The 20,939-nt window shown below is 34.6% G+C and overlaps 2 protein-coding genes across 4 annotated transcripts; both read right to left on the minus strand.

The window, feature by feature from the left end:
* Window positions 1–1,116: 1,116 nt before the first annotated feature.
* LOC145557495 (LEAF RUST 10 DISEASE-RESISTANCE LOCUS RECEPTOR-LIKE PROTEIN KINASE-like 1.1) lies at window positions 1,117–8,875 on the minus strand. Of its 3 annotated transcripts, XM_081618682.1 has the most exons (5): window positions 8,445–8,859; window positions 7,725–8,228; window positions 3,106–3,138; window positions 2,742–2,987; window positions 1,306–2,662 (listed from the first exon to the last, which is right to left on the minus strand). In XM_081618682.1, exons 2-5 carry the CDS (start codon window positions 8,089–8,091, stop codon window positions 1,677–1,679), a joined length of 1,632 nt encoding a protein of 543 aa, XP_081474808.1. In that variant the 5' UTR covers window positions 8,092–8,228; window positions 8,445–8,859; the 3' UTR covers window positions 1,306–1,676. The 3 variants fall into 3 exon arrangements, with proteins under 3 accessions (XP_081474804.1, XP_081474799.1, XP_081474808.1); XM_081618678.1 differs by lacking the exons at window positions 7,725–8,228; window positions 8,445–8,859 and adding an exon at window positions 5,143–7,716 and having other exon boundaries at window positions 1,117–2,662; XM_081618673.1 differs by having other exon boundaries at window positions 1,302–2,662; window positions 7,725–8,875.
* A 2,786-nt stretch (window positions 8,876–11,661) lies between these two features.
* Window positions 11,662–20,278, minus strand: LOC145557510 (uncharacterized). The gene is made up of 6 exons (XM_081618687.1): window positions 19,176–20,278; window positions 18,882–19,075; window positions 15,048–15,342; window positions 14,841–14,926; window positions 14,637–14,728; window positions 11,662–12,536 (listed from the first exon to the last, which is right to left on the minus strand). Exons 1-6 carry the CDS (start codon window positions 19,503–19,505, stop codon window positions 12,301–12,303), a joined length of 1,233 nt encoding a protein of 410 aa, XP_081474813.1. The 5' UTR covers window positions 19,506–20,278; the 3' UTR covers window positions 11,662–12,300.
* Window positions 20,279–20,939: the final 661 nt, after the last annotated feature.

The following is a 20,939-nucleotide window of genomic DNA, read 5'->3' on the forward strand; positions in this document are numbered from 1 at the left end:
TAGAACATTTACAATTTAGTTCATAAATAAGAGTTGATCAGCTTATTCTTAGTCAATGATATAGTTTCTGCTAGACTTGCTGTAGTAGATAAAATTCTTTCCCATTACCACCGTTTATTACCAGCTGTCAAACGAGTTGTTAAATTAGTAACAACATTGATGGAGGCATAATATCTACTACTCGTATGAGTCGTATCATATACTTACACATTTATAAAACCGGTAGCACTATTATGGTCATGCGCTCATTCTGGACTTCATGGAAATCTCAGAACTAATCATACTTTTCCTAGGAGCGGCATCTTTCCTCATGTCCACAAAGGCAAAATTCAATTTTAATACTTGAATCTTCATAAGAAAATGATACTCACCATTGTTAGAAGATTATTCCAACACTAGGGAACATTATATTTGGACAAATGTTGATCGTTATCAGGTAAAGACTCCTGATTTGTAATTATTTTTAAATTCATAATTTTACTATATGTCTAAACCAATCATAGGTTACTACATCATTAAGATAATTTAAAAGTAAAAGTTTAATACTTGTAGCTTAATATAAAGGAAAATGTTATACATAGCCCTTAGGGCTACCTATAAGCATTAAAAATACTCTTGAAAACTGTTTAAATTTAGAAAATCATGACAAGTTCATGACAAGTTCACATTAATTACACTGATCTACGCGTGTTTTTGTCATAAATTCCTAATTTTATACAATTTTCAAGACTGTTTTTAATGCTTATATATAGCCGTAAGGGCTATGTATAGCATTACCCTAATATAAATAATGACTTTTTTTTTTTGAATGGAATATAAATAATGACTTCTTTTTTGACAACTTAACAAAATTATTGTTTATTATTTAGGGACGGAGAGAGTCATGGTAAAAAATTATTTTATACCTGCTATTTGGTCAGTGCTCATTCTACCACTTAAAAATACTCCCAATGAAGCTTTGGATTCTGTTCAAGATGCTGAAACCAACACCAGTTATGTACTACCTATGGTAACTTAAATCAGATATATGTGAGGCCAATTTCCATGGCTCTACTAATGAACTGCAAGTTAGCATCTGCACCAACACTACCTGAACTGACAAAAATCGATCTTATATATCAGTAAGCTGCTGGCGTGAGGCTATTATGTCCTGATTCCTGAACCGCTTACTTGCAGTCTGAAAATACTGCTTTCAGTCATCTACATAGTTGAGTCACCTGCAACATATGATATTGAACTTGCAACTAATCTAAACTATTATATAACGTCTAATATGTTACATAATGTAGTACTTAGACTAACTTTCTTAAGACGAAAAAAATTAAAAAAACAGAGAAATCATAATGATGATTTTGTGATACATCACAGTTTAAGATATTGGAAGGTGTTAAGACAGTTTTCAAGAAGCATTCTCCAAATAACAGTGAGCGCTCTAAACACAGTTCACTGAGATGAAGCAGTACTGCAGAATGTGGATTAATCTCCTCTATACATTTCTTACATCAAAAATTCCAAATATGTGCATAGTTCATAGTCAGATATAGACCAATATACGAGTAAAAACACGATTTCATGGTTACACTACCTAGAGCTTGAGGTGCCAAAAGGTTCCTCTTTATCATTTTAATTGCTTACCAATGTTATTTTCCAAAAAGTAATAAACATAAAACATCGACTTACTTGTCTTTGCTTTGTATAGTGGATCTACTGTCCCATTTATCCATTACAGAAATTGGAGAAGGCGGATGCAGCTGACGAGTATTTAACAACTGTGCATGATCATCATCTATAGATGAAGGTGGTGGACAACTACTTTGTGTTTTCACCACTTCCCCAGTATCATTAGCCATCTCTTCTTCCTGCAAAGCATCATAATCGGAACTCTCTATCCTATTCAGTGACTCCAAAATCTCATCCATAGATGGTCTGAATTCCTTGTCATGTTGTAAGCACTGGAATGCGAGCTCTGCCACCAAAGTAGTCATCTTTTTAACCTTAAAATCTGAGGCAAAGCCTAGTTGCGGGTCTACCAGCTCATCAAATGCACATCGTTGGATCCTGTTCATCGCGTAGTTAGACAAGTTGATCTCACTTCTATTCCTCTCCAAGTCAATTGCAGGGAGAGAAGAAATAAGCTCAATGAGAACAACCCCGAAGCTGTAAACATCACTTCTATCAGTTAGCTGATAACATTGGTGGTACTCCGGGTCTACGTACCCAGGAGTCCCCTGTGGTGCTGTTGAGACATGAGTTACATCAGTAGGAAAGAGTCTAGAAAGTCCGAAATCAGCCACCCTAACTTTGCAGTTGCTGTCAAGGAGAATGTTGCTAGTTTTGACATCACGGTGTATAATATCAGAAGCATGAAGGTATGAAAGTGCACTGGCTGTTTCAATGGCAATTCTGAGGCGGATGGGCCATGTGAGTGATCCGGGTTTTGCCTTTTCACCAAACAGATGATCTGCCACAGTCCCATTTTCCACATACTCGTATACAAGCAGTAACTCCCTGCAGTGCTGGGAAGTGCATCCATAAAGAGTTACAAGGTTTTGGTGTCTCAAACGCGTGAGTATCTGAATTTCATTCATGAACTGTTCCACCCTTCTGAAGCTCTTTTCATACAGCCGCTTTACTGCTACTTCCCTACCATCTTTTAGCTTTCCTATGGTTGAAATTTTTATTAGCTACTTGCTTAATGAGGTTTAGGCTATAGTAGTACAGGAAAATTAAATCAATCTTACCATAATAAACTGTTCCGAAGCCTCCATCACCAAGCTCTCTAGACTCATTGAAATTGTCAGTGGCTTCAATTAGTTCACTGTAGGTGAAAAGTGGAATGCCAAAGTATACGTTTCCCCTTTCGAGGTCTGATGCACTCCGATCAAGGGACACACTCCGACTCACATATTTCGAGTGACCAAATTTCAGCTTCTTACGGTGCCAGCCAGCTAGAAATGCTAGAAACACAAGCACAAGCCCTCCAATGCCTGATGTTTGGTGAGTTCATGAGTCAGTTAAGTTACAGGATCCAAAAGCCAAATTAAAGGTACAAAAAGTATGAAAGTCTACCAGGTGGATTTGATCAGAAGAGAATATAATAGTTACCTAATCCCAGAATTAGATGCAACCGAGACTTCTCTACAAAAAAGTAAAAACACATGAACTATCAGTGCTGTAGCAACAAGCAAGGAAATACATGTATGCTCAAATAAACATTGATATCAAGATAATGAAAGAAAAGATGCCACGTCTTTTGAATTAGGGAGTTAAGGGTGTAACCACATAAATAAGAACATAACCATGAAGCTTGTGTCAAACCATCTACTGTATTTATGCAAGCAAACAACTGTAAGCTTTATGATGTGTGACTGCAGTTTAACCCTTTGCAGAGTTGCAGGAACTAGAAAGTCATATGAATTTTAAAAGAACATGTTGGTGTCTATCAAATAATGCCGATCACAAACAAAATAAAGAAATTATACGGAGTAATATTTTCGAGAGCAACAACTACCTACACTGTAATGCAAAAAACTGCTTAGTGTTTTCATAATCAATAATTTTTACTCTCTAATCACCAAATTGTTATCTCATTCTCAAATACATTGTAATCTATGTATGTCCCGGATCGTTGTAAGGTCCATATGGCTTACTTGCCAAGTTGATATATGAACAATTATTAAGTTTCCTTACAATTGCTACTTATACTTGAAGGAGCTGAAGCATTTCACACACTAACTTCAACTATTCAACATATACTAGTTCAACTTGTATACATTCCTTGCAATTTGCATATTCAAAGACTTGGTCAATTTTTATGACCTGTCAATGAACATTTGTCTTCTTAGGTATGGTCCAGCTTTTAATGATTTTCCTACGCAGTTTCCCACATTAATATTAGTGGTGGATTTGGTACCAAAAAGAAAAGGTAATAATTTTATTAAATTTTGCAAAAAATGTTAAAAATAAAGGCTTGTATTATAGCTTATTTCATATCATAATAATCAAAACATTTACCATCCAATCATTAATATTAGATCAGGAAAAAAAAAAAACAAAAACATATGCTATCTAATAACCAAGAATATCCTAAGAAGGAAAGTTCTCTATGATCAACTCACATGAAAACTACTATGCAACAATCAAAGAGTATGAGCCACCACTAGCTGTGGGAAAGCTTTGCCAGACATTTTTTTATAAGATAATAGCATAAAGAAAACTTGCACCTCAATAAAAAAAATTAAAAAAAAGACTGACACACAAGAGTAAGGGTCTACTTCTATTATCTTATTCAACTTTTCTGCTTTATTTCAGACAAAATAAGTCCGTATAAGTTAAAATAAATCCAGAAAAGTTAAGACAAAATAAGTACAAAATAAGTAACTATTTTTATTTTACATAACAGTTTCAAACAAAATCACAAACCTAAATATAAGTTTCTATTTTTTCACACAAAATATGCTCTTACAAAATAAGTCAGATAATCAGAACTTAAGATTATTTCAGAGACAGCATTTCCAGACAAAATAGGTTAACCCAAAACAAGCCTTTTCATAGCATAAATGATTAGAAAGTTGCAATGTTTATCTCTATACTGTTTTGTGTTAAAAATGCAGATTTAGCATAACAGTATATTTCACTCCTTTATGTGATTCAGACAATTTTGTTGTTTTTTGTACTGGGATATGTTATACTGATGTCACACGTTTTATTTTTCTACTAATCTAGATGAGTTGTAAATAACAATTGAATTTCATAGATGGAGTAACGAAACAAGAGTTAGTATAATGTAAGAAAGTTGCATTGTTAGTTTTGTTTCATCAAGAAATATCATTAAGTTATAGAAACTGATACAATCTAATCCTAATGCCCATGTATTTCAGAATGAGTAGTCATACTATACGTTCTGAGAAAAAAAAGGCAGGAAACACAAATCAAGCATCAAATTATAGGTGACCAAGATCTTGAGTGAACTGTAAACAATTTTAAGAAATGAATTTATAAGAGCATGGACAGCCAACGCCATATGTTTGTATCAATTTAAAATATCTGCAACGAGGCTAAAATTCAACCCATAGACCATAGAAATATATTCCTGTTATAGAAAACTTGGAGATAGTAAGAGACATAAAGATAGAAACTTACTCGGACATCTATGAGAATGAACACCATAAGGACAGAAACACTGCATCTGTAAACTAGTTTCATTATGATATCCACATCTACCTCCGCTTTTAGCACAATCTCTACAATTAGTAGCATTCCATTTTAGCTGAACCCCCATCCTTAAAGCACCGTCAATATCAGATACATTCTTTCCTTCATATGGCACTGAAACTACTTTTTTGCATTTGCCAGCAAATTGACTCAAATTTCTACCTTGTGCATATATGCCAATAAGATTGCCCCTACTTTTATTATTAGAGATGCATGACTCCTCCTTATATTCTCCTATGCTGTTTTTAACTTTATTGTTGCAATCTTGCAGCAAGAATACCTCACTATGTGTACAAGCAAACTTGAATCTATTCTCATCCAAGGTGAAGCTATGAAGACCGAGAGTGCAATTGAAAGTAGCATCGATGAAGGCAGTGTTCAGAATATGCATGGATTGAAATTCATAAAAAATTCCTTGAATAGCATATGTATCATTGGAGAGATTAATGATTAGATGATTTTTGCTATTACAAGTGACTTCGAAACCCTGTTGGCCACAGAAGGGTTTCTGTAGGCCTGAAATGTAGAAAGGGTAAGAGATGGAAATGCTTCCACATACTCTAGGCGTACAGTCTTTAAAATAATGATCTAAAGCCAAAGAACGATATGTTAGAAAGGAGAGGATTGAGATGAATAGGCTACTCAGCTTGTAGAATGGATTCATTTTTGGAAAGTAAATCCGAGTGGCCTGCTTGGATCGAAGGAATGAACAAGGTGCAATGTAAAAAGAGAATGAGCCTTTTATGGGAGTTTATAGTCAAGTCTTTAAAGTTGGTATTCTTAATCAATTTGACTTTTAACAACCGTTCAAAACCTACTACTACTACTACTTTGATTTTGCTAATTTACTAGCAGTTACTACTCTGATTCTTTTTATTTTAGAAATTCTCGGGAAAAACAGCTGGCACCATGTCTAAAATTGGAAAGATGCATCAAGTCAAGGGTATCATATATAAATTTTGAGAGTGGATTAGGGAAACTTACCAGGGTAGCTAAGTATTGAGCCTCCTTGAATAGTTGATTAGACAAGCTTTATTAAGACAAGTGAGAATGTGGGATGGAAGTTTCTACAAACAAGCACTTTTCTGACTGAGACTATTAGCTATGATAAGATTAATCTGGTCAAAAACTGGTTAAGAAATATAAAAAAAGTCCTAATTAAGATAATTTATAATTGATTATAGACTCGAAATTTATTTATGCAAAATGACTTCAGCAACTCTGAAATTTTTAACCTTTAACTACAAAAATAAGGCATAAAAAAAGACAGTTGGTCCATATCAAAATTCTGATTTGCATATTGGACAATCAATATGATAAACTATCTCTTTGGTTAATCAGACAAGAATACGGTTGCATGAGGACAGATCTTCAGAGTGAACTAGCCAACTCTGCAAGCTAAATCTACCTCTAATAAGCAATAAAATCCACCCTATGTTGGTGCTCATGGAAGCAAGAAATGATTGAAATCCCCTTACTCTTTCTATTTAGTCTAGTAGCTACTTTGTGAAAATTTCGTAGCAAAGTGACAATATCTCCTACTGTCAGAGTAATGTTGAGGACTGAAGGAACACGTTTTAGGAAGGCAGATCAGTCAAAGACTTACACTCATCATACAGTTTCTGTAAGGATGTAGCATCACGATTCATGAGTTACTCTAAAGGTCTTGTGATTGTTTCTGTTTCAGTGAATTTTAAATCAGGGTAGCCACTGATATAGAAAGAAGCTCTCAACATTTACAGCATACACACTTCATAAAAGTATAGTTAAAAGTGAATATAAGGCTAATCTTTGCATATAGACACAAACGTGAATGATGGATTTGAGTGAGATTGCAAAGGACAAAGAGGAAGCCGAAAATAGGCACTGTTATGGGCAATTTAGCATAAACAATATGAATTGAAATCCTAGACATAGAGACCTAAAAGGCTGAAGACTAACGGTCGAAGTCAAGGACTAACATAGGAGCTGATGATGCTTTCATTTCACTGACCTTAGGGATCTTAAGAATGACTATTTGCTTGAACATACAAAGTGGTATCCTCCAAAGTTAATAGTTAATACCTTATGATTCAGGAAGCCTTTCGACTGAATTTGTTGCAATCAAGAATTGCAAACTCAGTTTTATGCACATATGATAAAACTCAGGGTTGTCCAAGTTTCTGGAGATAGCTAAGCAACAAAACAAGTCCAAAGTATTCTTTTAAGCAGTAGGCCTTTCTAGGAAATATTAATTCCAAAAACAAAGACCACAAACAAAACATCAAAAATTGACAAAAATAGCATAACCGCCACATAAATATACATATAACTTAATTAAAGAAACACTACATCATTCCTCACCATCATTACCCCCTTAGATTCTCTTCTAACCAAATTTGCTACAAAATCCTAATTTCATTGCTCCAAAATCTTCATAGTACATTGCACTACCCACACATACACAGGCACACAGACACACATACACGCAAGGGTGTGGACAGTAAGAGGGAAAGAATGGAGAGACTTACGAGGTGGCAAAACACAATGAAGAGCATGAGTTCTATCAGGACAGAAACAATTGAACTGGTTATAAAGCTCATCAAACCCACACTGACCTCCAGTGTCTAAGCAGGCAGTACAATTATAGGCCTTCCAGTTCAACAACACTCCCCTTTCAAGCATATCCATAACTTTGCCTTTAGTCTGACCCTCATTATTATAAGGAACTTCAATAACAACTCCATTACACTTTTTCTCCAAATCCTGCAATTTTGAGTCATTTTTGTAGACTGCCAACTTCCCACATTCCACTATTTTCTCCCTGTATTCTTTCAAAACCTTCTCAGGACAATCAGGAAACACATATACATAATCATGATTCGTCGAGAACTTCATCAGATCATTCTGTATCGACAGATTATGAAGAGAATGGAAACAACCCTGGCTACTCGGAACCTCTTTAACAAGAGCTGAGTTTATGACTTGAAACTTCTGAGTTTCATAAGAAATATTTTTAATAATATAAGCATCTCCTGATATATTAAACACAGGAAAACTGTCAGAATTGCAGGACACCCCAAAACCAGGATACCCACAATATGGTTTTTGATCATTTTGTATATGAAATGGATACTTTATGATTTGATTCCCACATTTTCTGGGCTCACAATCACCATAATGATTTTCTGATAATGAGAGCAGAAGATGAAACTGAAGTAACAGAGTTAGATTGAATAAGTTTGACTTACAGAAAAAGCAGCATTTTTTCTTCATATTTTTTTAAAGATTGAATAAAATAAATAAAAGTTTATGAATTCAGCACCACTAATTATATGATGGAGAAGAAGAAGCTGATTTATGAACTGGGGGTAAGAGAAAGTGTGTATTATTTAGTAGGTACCAAGAAATGTAAAGTTTAAGGAGGCTCTTTGAGTTTGACTTGAAAGGGGTATTTGACTCCATTGTTATTAACATTGTATTGTGAATTTGTGATTGTGAAGTAGTAGTTGAATTTGTCTAGATGGGGATGTTCAGGATGAGCACCATATCTTGGACCGTTGAATTTATTTTATAAATTTCCTCGGTTCTTTTGTAATGGAAATATTTGTAATTTCAAGCTTATCAATATACGATAGTTTATTTTATATTATTATAAATTATTTAAAATTATATTTTAAAAGTAAATATTTCGTAACACAAATATAGAAGAGTATGCATAAATAATGTAAAATTTTCAATATTATACGCAAAAGTTAAAAAAAAAAATGGATGAAGTAAACAATTTGGGGTTTTAGTAAATCAATAATGAAGTACAAATTGGTTGATTTTTAATGTAAGAGTGATGTAATGAGGGCAGCTTGGAGGTAGTATTAAAAAAGCTAAAAGAGGAATTTAATGAATGATAATGCAAGAAGGTGACATTATCTATTGTTTATTTTACAAAATTACAAGTAACTCATATTCTTGATAAAAGAAAAAAAATATTGATTTGACAGATTTGGAAATGGGCTAGTGGGAGAGATCCGGGCCCACGAGAAAAAGATAAAAGATGGGAAATAGGGTGTATTATAGGATCCAACTTCAAACATGTGAGAACTGTAGCCACTATTAGTTTATGTGACAGCTTTCAATTAGTACGAATGTAGGCTACGTGGCATCTTCACATGCCATATGTATTGCCCTTTTATTCACTTTGAGGTTGCTTCAATGGTGACCATGAAATTGGGCTTGGAGAAGGGGGAAGGGGGGGTGACAAGTCAAATGAAGAAAAAAATGTCATTTACCTTTTTGATGAATTTTTTCATGTGTTTTTTTGGCAGTTTGGTTGACATATAGAGGTCGTTAGTGCGTCGGATTGATAACGATACATCTTAATCTACACAGCTGATGGGTCCACTAAATTTGGCCTGGATTCGAGCTAACATAAGCTGTCACAACTCAATCTGATACTAGACATCCAACACATGAACCCAACCCACATGACCCATTAAAGTGGACTAGCTAACAACACACAACCCAACTAGACCACCCCCTTAGCCCACTCTATTGATCCAATGAATTTGAACTTAGTATGATTCATTAGCAATTAGTATTATGTGCACCATGGTGCACCCGTGCACATAGAAATAGGTGCACCACGACTATACTTTTGAACATTTAGTAAAAAAAATTGAACATTTTACAAAAAATGAACATTTAGTAAAAAGAATATGAACACGTCACAAAAATTGAACATAAACATGCAATTTTAATGTTCATATTTTATCAAGAAATGTTCATTTTGTATACATTAAATGTTCATTTTATATTACAAAACTATTGAATTATTACGAGTCAGTTCAAAATTTGTCTGACTCGTAATAATTCAAAAGTTGCGATTGTTCAGATTTTTTTACTAAATGTTCAAAATATTTTATTGTTCATAATTTTTTTTTACTAAAAGTTCAAAATTATAGGCGTGGTGCATTGCGATTGTTCAGATTTTTTTTTACTAAAGGTTCAAAATTGTGATGTTCAGATTTTTTAACTAAATGTTCAAAATTCTTGATTGTTCAGATTTCTTTTACTAAATGTTCAAAAGTTAGGCATTATGCATTGTAATTGTTCAGATTTCTTAACTAAATGTTCAAAATTTGCGATGTTCAGATGTTTTTACTACATGTTCAAAATTTGCAATTGTTCAGATTCTTTTACTGATTGTTCAAAAGTATAGGCGTGACCATGGGGCATCTTAAAATTATGTTCATCGTAACTTGATAAGCAAAACTTCAGCGGTACACTTGATCTCAGCCTTAATACCCATCTAACACACACTAACCTACCCAAACATAACCCACGACCTGCCTAAACAACCTACCCAACCAACAACCCACATAACCCGACCCTAACATACCCAGCCCGCACAATCGGCCACCTCTAGAAACTAAATTACATAGGAAAATTACAACATTTTTTAGAAGAATAAAAAAGGTATTGAAGAGGTTTATGAGGAATTACTTCTCACAAAATGAGGAAAATACATGAAAGGTGCGACTCCTATGGATATACAATTACAAACGTATAGGATGATTGTCTTGAATTGTTAACATACCCTTTCAATTTTATTTCTTCATCTCTTTAATTGACGTAAGAAAAATGTGATGTGAGTTTAACATACCAAAACTTATGTAGTGTAAAATGGTATTACACTTCTTCAGCCTAATGTTGTGAATTTAATGATATCAAATATTATTTAAGGCGCATAGTGAATAATATGAACAACTTGACTAGTCTATAGCTTCAAGTTTTGTGATATTTGTGACAATTCATTCATACTGCTTTTGCTTATGTTAAATGAGCTTTTATGGCTTTGACATAATCATAATTGAACCATATAAACAAAGTTATAACTTATAAGCCTACAACCTCATCTGGTGACTTGTCTTTGCTGATTGTATCATTAGTTTTTTCAGGTTTACTGGATTGGTAAACAGTCTGTTTAGACTAATTGTATCATTAGCTTTTTTGGATTACTGAATTGCTAACAATCTGTTTAGTATCATATCAGCAGGTTCTTTTCTTTGACAAAATAAAAACCTACATTGCAAGCCTCACCAATTTAACCCTCGATATTTGATCAAACCCAACAAAGGGGCAAAACTTGCAGTACTTTATACCGATACCAATCACCCATACACAAACAAGCAAGCTTGGGAAGATAGTGGATTAGTGGGGAACTCACCAGGCCACAAAGCTCAGTAACAAATACTTGTGCTTGAGAGACGGGGATTCCATTGACATCTCCCCTACTCTCAAACAACGAGTTGTGTAGCCGTGCTGACAGAACTAGTAAGGTCTTTCTCCTTGCAAAAGATAAAAATAAACAGACAGCTCATATATATGCAACTGACGCCAAAAAACAACAAACAGTTTAGCATCATATCTTAGAAGAGCAGAAGCAGAGATGCTAAAAATAACTCCAATCTATTTTACACTATAAAACTACTCTTTATATATATATATATATGACAACAATAAGTCCGCACAAAAGCTCATATACTCCTGTTACAAACATATCAAAATCCCCTACTAAACATTAGATCAGCTAAATTTAAGTAACTGACTAGGGCAAGGGATTTAAATAGTAAAAACCAGAGCCTGTTTCCCATATGCAGATATCTAAAAAAAAAAAAGTTAACAATGAAATTAAACTCTAAGCCTGCTCCTCCTGATTGCAAGCCTTGTCTGCCTCAGCCATGCTTTAGCTTAACTAAACCTATCCTGTTTCTATCCCAATCCAGCCAGACCTAAACCTTTCACCTGTACTGGCAGTAAACCGCCTTTGACTCCTTTTTCCTTTTGTTTTCTTTTTACCTTTTTTTTTTTTTTTTTTTTTTTTTTTTTTGTTTTTGTTTTTGTTATTTTCCCCTTTTTTTTTTCTTTTTTTTTTTTTGAATTTTTGATATATTTAACCTCATTGATATACAGATGACTAGAAAAAGTCAGAGAAAGACTCTAAACTCAGCAGCCACCTGACACCTTGATCAGATGGCAATGTCTTTCAGAGAAGACCAGACATTCCTCCAAAATGGCAGGCATTGTACAGTAACAGTCTACTTATCAACATCATCTATGACGGCAGAAGAACAGGTAGTCAGGGTGATGGACCTGAAGCTGTCTCAACCAGCTATCAGCTGCCTGTGAGAGCGAGTTCACTAATTGACGATCACTCCCACTGTTTGAGATCCACAAGGGCCCTCTGAATTTGTATGAAGAAAGTCCAAAGACTGGTAGAGAGATCCTTGGAATTCCATCAATCTCACTGGGATAAATCACATTTGGAGCTTGGGCAGCAGAAGCTCCTGCACAGAGACACAAAAGAAAAACTGGATTCAGTTCAGAGCCTTCAGACACTACAAGAAACGGCTTATTGCATCCTCGCAGTTACTAGCCCATAAAGATCCATTAAGCATTAACAAAGGGAAAAATAATTACAGCCACTGAAAAATAAAAGATAGCAAGCTAAACACTGAGGGAGATAGATAAATAAGTTGCAGAACAAACATAACAATGGCAACATAAGTTGAGCCACTGTCCTATTTTTCACCCACAAATTTGGCCATAATGGCATCAAACCTCACATGTTCTATAAATTCTATGAGTATAATTGAAATCCCTGTTCAACTATAAATAAGATAGTAATGTTATGTTACTCAGACTCTACATTTCACCTCAAGTACACGTGTTGGACCCCCAATACTTAAGACATGGGTATGACACTAGGGCACTTCACTTTTAAGGATTTTTTTCACCAAACAGCCAAGTTGGATGCTTGGACACGTAACCATGTCGAACATAGAAGCAATGTACCTCTAATTAATTCAGTAGATAGACTTGCTTCATCAAAAAGGTTTCCTTTTAAGTACTATGGAACTCTTAAGATCATTTAAAAAGTCTCTTTCGGTTTAAATATTACTCGAACTAGCTAGATTTTTTGCCAATTCGTGACATGGTTCTTACTTGGTGGTTACTAGATCAAGCAATCAGGTCGTTTGGGTTAGGTATGGGTCGAGTCATTTCAGGGTTAGTGGGCCATGGGTGTAAGAAAGGGTGGATATATTGAGGGGAAATGGGGCAGGATAGAATAATGTGTTTGCCTCTAATAAATCAAGTGGGAAGAACTTAAAAAACACAGTTAAAAAAAGAGGGAAAAAACATAGGAAGTATATCCTTTACAAGGTAAAAATTAAGCAAATACATTCGTACAAATCATTATATGTTTGATATTTTATAATTTGAATTACATACAAAAATGTTTCATGTTATTCAAGATTAAATTGATTTATAATTATGTTATTCAAGTTTAAGCTATTTTATAGATAAGAATTAAATTTCAATGATTCAATATACTAAACACCTAATCCCAGCAAGTTATATAATTATACAATGGGTAAATGAGCAGAGAAATGTATATCCGCATTCCGCAGATATGAATACCGCCCAAAAAAAACAGCATGAAAAGGGTGCTATATGTTTAAATTACCAGTGACCAAATGAAAGAATAATCTAAGGGGTCAATTGGTTCGTTAAACTAGTATGATTGGTATGAAATCTCATACTTCCTCTTTTCTTATTTTATTGCACCATAGGGGTTGGGCACAAGTATTTTGGTAATGGAATAAAGGATGAGAGAGAAAGGGAAAAATACAAGATTGCCCTAGTGATGATATACATAAACTAAAAAATCAAGTGTTGAAAAGTAAGGATATATTTGGTATTTGTAGTGTGAACACAAATATTTCTTTTCCTAGAATAGAAATGGTGCAATATTTGTGATATTTCCTTATAAGGAAAGTGGTGCAAAGTGCAATATTAAAAGAACGGAGGAAGTATTTGGGAGGAATGATTCAAAGTCCCATACTAGTTTGAAGTTGTTTGGTTTATAGTTGGAATGGTTTCTACATCTTACTAATGTTATGAAATGTGAATCTTAGGAGGTGAGGTGGGTATGAAATTCTTGGGAATGGGGAAGAGTTAGAACCCTCTTGGTATGAGGTTCCATAGCTAAAAAGCCATACCAAACAATAAAATGGATGGAATGAGCTCTAATTCCACTCAAACTCATTCCAACGGTCCAACTAAATGGGCCCTGGATTTCAATTTGCATGTTTACAAAATTTTGCACATACTAATGATAATTTGATTTTTATACTGCCATTAAGCTGAAGAGAACCAACTACCACTTGGTTTCCTAATATATACTCAAATTACATTAAACACATTTTGTAGGGGCAATCGTGTATGGCAATTAGTGTAGCCATGTGGGCTAACTTATATAATTAAAGCATACAAATTACTAAACTTTAAAAAAATAGAGAGTAATTAATGGTGGGGTAGTTTAAAAAGCGTTCAAATAATTCTAATAACTCTTGCAGTCAGCCAAAAGTAACATAATGCCTTACCTCCCATTGGTGTGTACAAAGAGTGATAGGTCAAGAAACAAGCTTCTAAATCTTTCAGTGTCGGTCCCATAGGTATCCTATAGATTGGGTACCTAAAATAATTTTTTTTTTTTTTTTTTTTTAAAAAAAAAAAAAAAAGCCCACATAAGTTAAAAACAATTTTATATAGCAAAGAAAGAACATGGTGACTGAAGCGGTAAGTACCATGCCACAGAAAACCAACTTGAGGAGAGTACGTCACAACTACGAAGTGACTTTAACTCCGAGAAACGCGATGCCAGATCAGATATCTATCGAAACAAATGACACAATTTTAAAAAAATTAGTATGAGGAATTAAAAAAATATATATATAAATAAACAGATACAAGGCATCCTCCACTAAATGATAGAAAAGTAAAACAGCACTAGCCTTATCAGCCAAAGGTTCACGACAAAAGGGTGGATCATGTTCATAAAACTCGAACAACAGCCTTCCTTGAGCAGTCCCAGGTTCAGCCTCATCACTTGAAAAGCCCTCTTGCATCGCTGTATGCTGATCTCTCAATAATAATCTGTCCATTTTAAGAGTAACATCACTAGGATGGTTATAATGACTCCGTTGGCCCCTTGAGCAAGCTAAGCCCTTGTCACGCTCGGAATCACTGCTTCCATCACTACTTGAGTCCCTGCTTAAACAGTCTGCGTCACCGTCCTCACTAGTGCGCCTGATCCACAAAGAATCATAACATCACAGTCACACAAATAATTCCAATCATTTTTAAATCTATTACGTCAACCTATGGGGTATACAAAAATTTACATTAAGGTCAAAAGGGAGAAGCACCAAAAAATACATATAATATATTTGACAGGTAGATGACACAAAAACAAGACAAAAAGTAACACTTAGCAATCCTAAAAGATTAGAAATATATGGCCAAAAAAAGGGAAGAAAAAGAAAGAAAGAAAAGCAAAGAGTAAAAATATACTACCTTGTAGTATAAATTAGAAGTGGAGTGCATAATGTATGCTAAGAGGCACATTGGCCAGGGAAGTGTAGCTAAGTACTGTACATTTTTCCCATAAATTGAATCATAGATTATGCATAAGTAGACAAATCAAAACTTTAAATAAATTGAAAGTGAGCTGAAAATTATAACTTTATGCAATGGTAAATGCAGCAAGATAAGCATGTTATCATGGCAAAAGACAAGATTACATATTTCAATTTCCACATCTGCTAGTATTACCTCATCAATAAAATGACATTACTGGAAAATTTTCATTATAATAAGACATTAAAAAACGCAGCTAACATGTACATAGTCAACATAAATAAGGAAAAATAGTAGCACAGTAGAGCAACATGAACCCTTCTTAGTTCTAACTCAACAATACAATAACAACGCCTTAGTCCCAACATAATTTGGGTCAACTAAAATGAAATAAGGAACCCGCAGCAACACACACACACATAAAATAAAATAAAACAAAAATAAAAAGAAGGGAAGTGCACAGTGAGACCCAAAAGGAGGATATAATAAAAATAATTTGAAAAAATTTATAAAAGAGGGCCAGGGGGGATCCAAAAAAAAAAAAGGAAACACATGCGAGTAGAAACACTATAAAAAGTTAATAAAAAGAGTTTGCACAACACAACGAGTTGGTTGGTGGGAGGGACTAGTAATAACAATATAATAACATACACGTAAAAACATCTCTTCCTTACAAAATCAGTGTAATCTAATAAGTAGAATCATAGTTTGCACAACACAACGAGTTGGTTTGTGGAAGGAACAAGCAAGCCTTGATTCAACAATGGATACATGCAAAACAAGTGTGAAAAAAAAAAAATCTATTTTTTGTGTTTTCACTTGTCAGTAGCAGAGCACCTTAGTATATGTCATAAATAAACACAATTTTTTAATAAATAAATAAACGTATAGATAAAAGCCAAAAAAAACTTCAGATATAACTACTCCAATATTTTTAACATTAATAGAGGCGTAAAAGTTATTAATGATTAGAAATTCCCACGCAGCTACACGTGTTACACAGAGAACTTAAAGAGAAGCATTTGTTTCAGTTCGAGTTTACGTCACCAAAATGATATTAATTGTATAAGAATCAAGTTTTGTCTTTACCATAACGGTCAAGTAGGCATAAAAGTTCACCAGATAAACAACGGCATGCACGTGCTTGCAAAAGAGGAAAACCATCATTTAATATAGCACACATTAAATCTGGCAGATTCACCCTGAAACCCTCATATATGCACGTGGGCGTAAAAGAGGAAAACTACATGAAGAAAACGATAACAACACCAGATGTGCAAATTAATCCCCATCCCATTAAGAAGAGTACCATTTGTGAGCAGCAGAACAAGATCCTTAACCAATTGCTTCCTATAATCAAATTACACATTTATTTTTAGATTACACAATTCTGAAACAGATCAGACTCTTTCGCCTTTTATTACTACGGTGTACTAAACTTTCATGCATTGACTAAGAGACTAGAAACATGAAGGGAAAAATGGCAATTTTCCAAGAATTCCGTAATCAAGAATGATGTATTTCTCAAAGATGTTTAATCTGAATACATTCTAATTGGTAAGTAAAAGAAACTATGACAAAACCCAATGTCTTTGCCAGATTTTCCTGAAGTTCCTGTTTCACGTGACACAAGTGACTCAATACTGCCTACATAAACATGCACGGCATCATAGTGACATACAGTACCACAGAGGCATAGAGTTTACTGCTCCTACCTTTCAACTATCACCAATGAAGATATAATGTCTAGGAGCAGTAATAATACACTCTTCAACCACCAGGCTTATCACAAGGTTAAGTCTAAGGGTACATTACAAGAATTTCAAGAACAAAAGCTTGATGTAACACGAAGGAGATACAGTGTAATCTAGGCTACTAGAAACAAAACTCAAGCAATCATTAAAGCTTAAAACACATTTTAGTATTTTAATAAAGAGCATAACAGAACTACAGAAGAAAGTAACTAGCATGGACCCTCCACATAAAGTAATTTAGAATGAAGCAACCCTGTCAATTCTTTACTTAAGCCCTAGTTTACCAAAAACATACCATTAGTGCACTACAGAAATACTTTAATATTTCTTAGAGTACAGATTAGGGAATAAAGAGACTAGTTACAGTGTCCAGGATTTTAAGATTTGTCACAAAAGACATTTTGATAAAAACTTATAAAACAGAAATAAAATGTAAAAATCAAACAAAATCAAAGGGGTAACCCGTGCTTAATGATTGTGAGCATGACAAACAAACCATACACCCCAAAAATGAAACATTACATAACATACAAAATCTCAAATTCAAAACTCTAACCCTAATCAAAACTTCTACAAAACCCTAGAATCAATCCTTCTTAAACCCAGAAGATGAAGAAAACGATAACAACACAAGATGCGCAAATTTATCTCCATCCCATTAAGAAGAGTACCATATGTGAGCAGCAGAACAATTGCCTTAACCAAATTGCTACCTATAATCAAATTACACATTAATTTTTAGATTACACAAATCTGAAACAGATCAGAATCTTTCGCCTTTTATCACTACGGTGTACTAATCTTTCATGCATTGACTAAGAGACTAGAAACATGAAGGGAAAAATGATAAGTCCAAGACTTCCGTAATTAAGAATGATGTATCCCTCAAAGATGTTTATCAGAAATTTCAAAATGGGGGGCCATTTTAAACTTACATAACGACATTTTAATAAAAACTTATATAACAGAAATAAACTGAAAAAATCAAACAAAATAAAAGGGGTAACCCGTGCTTAATGATTGTGAACACGACAAACAAACCATACACCCCAACAATGAAACATTACATAACATACACGACAAACAAACCATACACCCCGACAATGAAACATTACATAACATACACGACAAACAAACCATACACCCCGACAAACATACAAGAAAAGGCAATTTAAATAAACTAACATAATACACATATAACTACTCTCAAGCAATAGTGGAAAGAAAATCACATGAACCATTACCCAAATCACAGCTAACAACCTAAAATTCATATTCCACTACCAAATTAATATGATGGAATCCATGAATTTCAAAGTTGCTATAAAAAACAAGCCAAATGCATGATCTCGGAACGGCAATTATATACAAACATCAATGAGCAAAACATAAGATATTTCATTGAACAACAAAGACAACAAACAAACGGAACAGAGAGTAATCAAAGTATTATACCTCCTCGACTTAACATAAATTTGGATGGCAGACAAGGAAGGTACATAGTACTGAACAACAGAATCACTGCCATTCAAAACCAAAGGAACTCCAGCACCATAAGCACTCCATTCCTTGAATGACTCCCACAAGTCACTCAGCATGAAGTAAGGCTGGTATTCCACATCACAAGTCCTCCACCCTCTCACAGTAGTCTGCAAAACCCCACCATTTTCATCAGCAAAAAACACACATTTAATCAATAAATATTAACAATCACATAAAATGATAAAAGTTTTTTTTTCCTGGAACAACCTTGGAGAGATACTGAGCATTAACAGAAGGAGTAATGGACTCAAGAAAACGTTCTACATTACTCAAAGGCAACGCCACGGGTTCAAAAGCCGGCAAGGCGGCTGGCACCGGGGTCTGTTCAACCCGGTTTTCGGGTTCCCTACTTCCTGTAACCACAGACTTCTCTCTGCATTGACTTCCTCCTGCTAACCCACCATTAACAACATCACTTTGAGTTCTTTGAAGATGAGGGTTCTTATGATTTTGATTAAAATTCTTTCGGCCTTTTGCCGGAATGTAGAACCGATCATCGTTAGGACTCCGATTAAACTGTAACCCCGCACCTAACATTGTTTTTTTCTGCTTCTTTTTCAAACTAAAACCTCCGTTTTTCCCCCCAAAATCCGGACACCAAAATTCTCAAACCAAAAAAAAAGAAAAAAAACCCAAATTCAGAGCTCTAACCCTAATCAAAACTTCTACAAAACCCTAGAATCAATCCTTCTGAAACCCACAAAATCAACCTCAAATTCAACCTTTCGAATCACCCCCACCGATCTACCCAAACCCCAGAATCGAATCGGCTCAAAACCGAAACGATTAAAGATCGGATAAAAAACCCAATTAAACCAACAAAATACCCAAATCAAAACCCTAGATTATATCAAAATAAAAAAAAAAAACTCAAAGTCAAAACGATTAACAATTGATTTTTATTCTTTTTTAATAAAAAAAAAAAAAAAACAAGAACAAATTGACCGACCACTGAATGAATTTCGAAAGAGGAGAGAGAAAAACAGGAATTCGAAAACTATTTTAAAATTTTTGATTATTTAAAATATAATGTAAGATTGAATTGAAGAAGAAGGAAGAATCGAAAATCAGGAAAAAGATGGGAAGAATGACAAGGAAAGAGGTGAGAGAAAGAAGAAGTGAGTGTGCTGATGAATATAAGGATGGGATTGTGTTGAAAGGAGGAGGAAAACGACACTCACCTTTTTATTATTTTTTTAATTATTATTATTATTTCTATTTATTTTTGCTTTTTCTTTAATTTATTTAATAATGTCGTTTTGTGTTTAATTTTTAATTCATTTAATTAATTTCCTTTTTTGTTAAAAATTTGAAAGTAAGTTGTTTCTTGTGGGCGACTTGGCCGATGAGTAGTGGTGGGCATGGGCCGTGCCGGGCCTGCCGTGGGCCGTGCCTAGGCGGGCCATGAACAGTGTCGTGCCGGGCCGTGCCGGCCCACGGTGGAGGCGGGCCGTGCCGTGCCGTGCCGGCCTTCAAGCTTCCCCTGTCCACGGCACGGCACGGCCCACCGTGCCGGTCGTGCCGTGCCGGGCCGCCCGTCGTGCCGGCCCACGGCTTACCCTTTTTTCTTTTTTTTTTTTAAAAAAAAAAATTAAAAAAAACTTTAAAAAAACTTGAATTTTTTTTATGAAAGAAAAAATTGAATTGAATAATTATACAATTTAATATTTGAATTTAATAATTATTAAATTTTTTATGGAGTTAAGTTATATTAAATATTGTTTAAATTATATTAATATTTATTGTTCATTCATAATTTACTATATATCATATTATTCATATAACTATATAAGTATTAGACAAAAATTAAATAACAATATAACATATTGCCTCCACCGTGGGCCGTGCCTGCGGGCCGTGCCGGCGGGCCATTTCACGGGCTCGTGCCGGGCCGTGCCATTTTTTGCTTTTTTTTAAACGCAGCCCGCACGAGGCACGAGGGGCGTGCCGTCGTGCCGGGCCGGGCCACTC

The sequence above is a fragment of the Chenopodium album genome, chromosome 1 (assembly GCF_948465745.1).
Source record: "Chenopodium album chromosome 1, dcCheAlbu1.1, whole genome shotgun sequence".
Classification (NCBI taxonomy): domain Eukaryota; kingdom Viridiplantae; phylum Streptophyta; class Magnoliopsida; order Caryophyllales; family Amaranthaceae; genus Chenopodium; species Chenopodium album.

Excerpts from the sequence above, each read along its gene's own strand:
- LOC145557495 (XM_081618673.1), bottom strand. The coding sequence starts at position 8,469 with ATGAAGAAAAAATGCTGCTTTTTCTGTAAGTCAAACTTATTCAATCTA. Across the intron at positions 3,139-7,724 it reads TCATTGTGTTTTGCCACCTC|AGAAGTCTCGGTTGCATCTA; the intron begins GTAAGTCTCTCC and ends ACTTTTTTGTAG. Across the intron at positions 2,988-3,105 it reads GCATCTAATTCTGGGATTAG|GCATTGGAGGGCTTGTGCTT; the intron begins GTAACTATTATA and ends ACCAAACATCAG.
- LOC145557510 (XM_081618687.1), bottom strand. The coding sequence starts at position 19,505 with ATGTTAGGTGCGGGGTTACAGTTTAATCGGAGTCCTAACGATGATCGG. Across the intron at positions 19,076-19,175 it reads ATGCTCAGTATCTCTCCAAG|ACTACTGTGAGAGGGTGGAG; the intron begins GTTGTTCCAGGA and ends GGGGTTTTGCAG. Across the intron at positions 15,343-18,881 it reads ATTTATGTTAAGTCGAGGAG|GCGCACTAGTGAGGACGGTG; the intron begins GTATAATACTTT and ends TTTGTGGATCAG.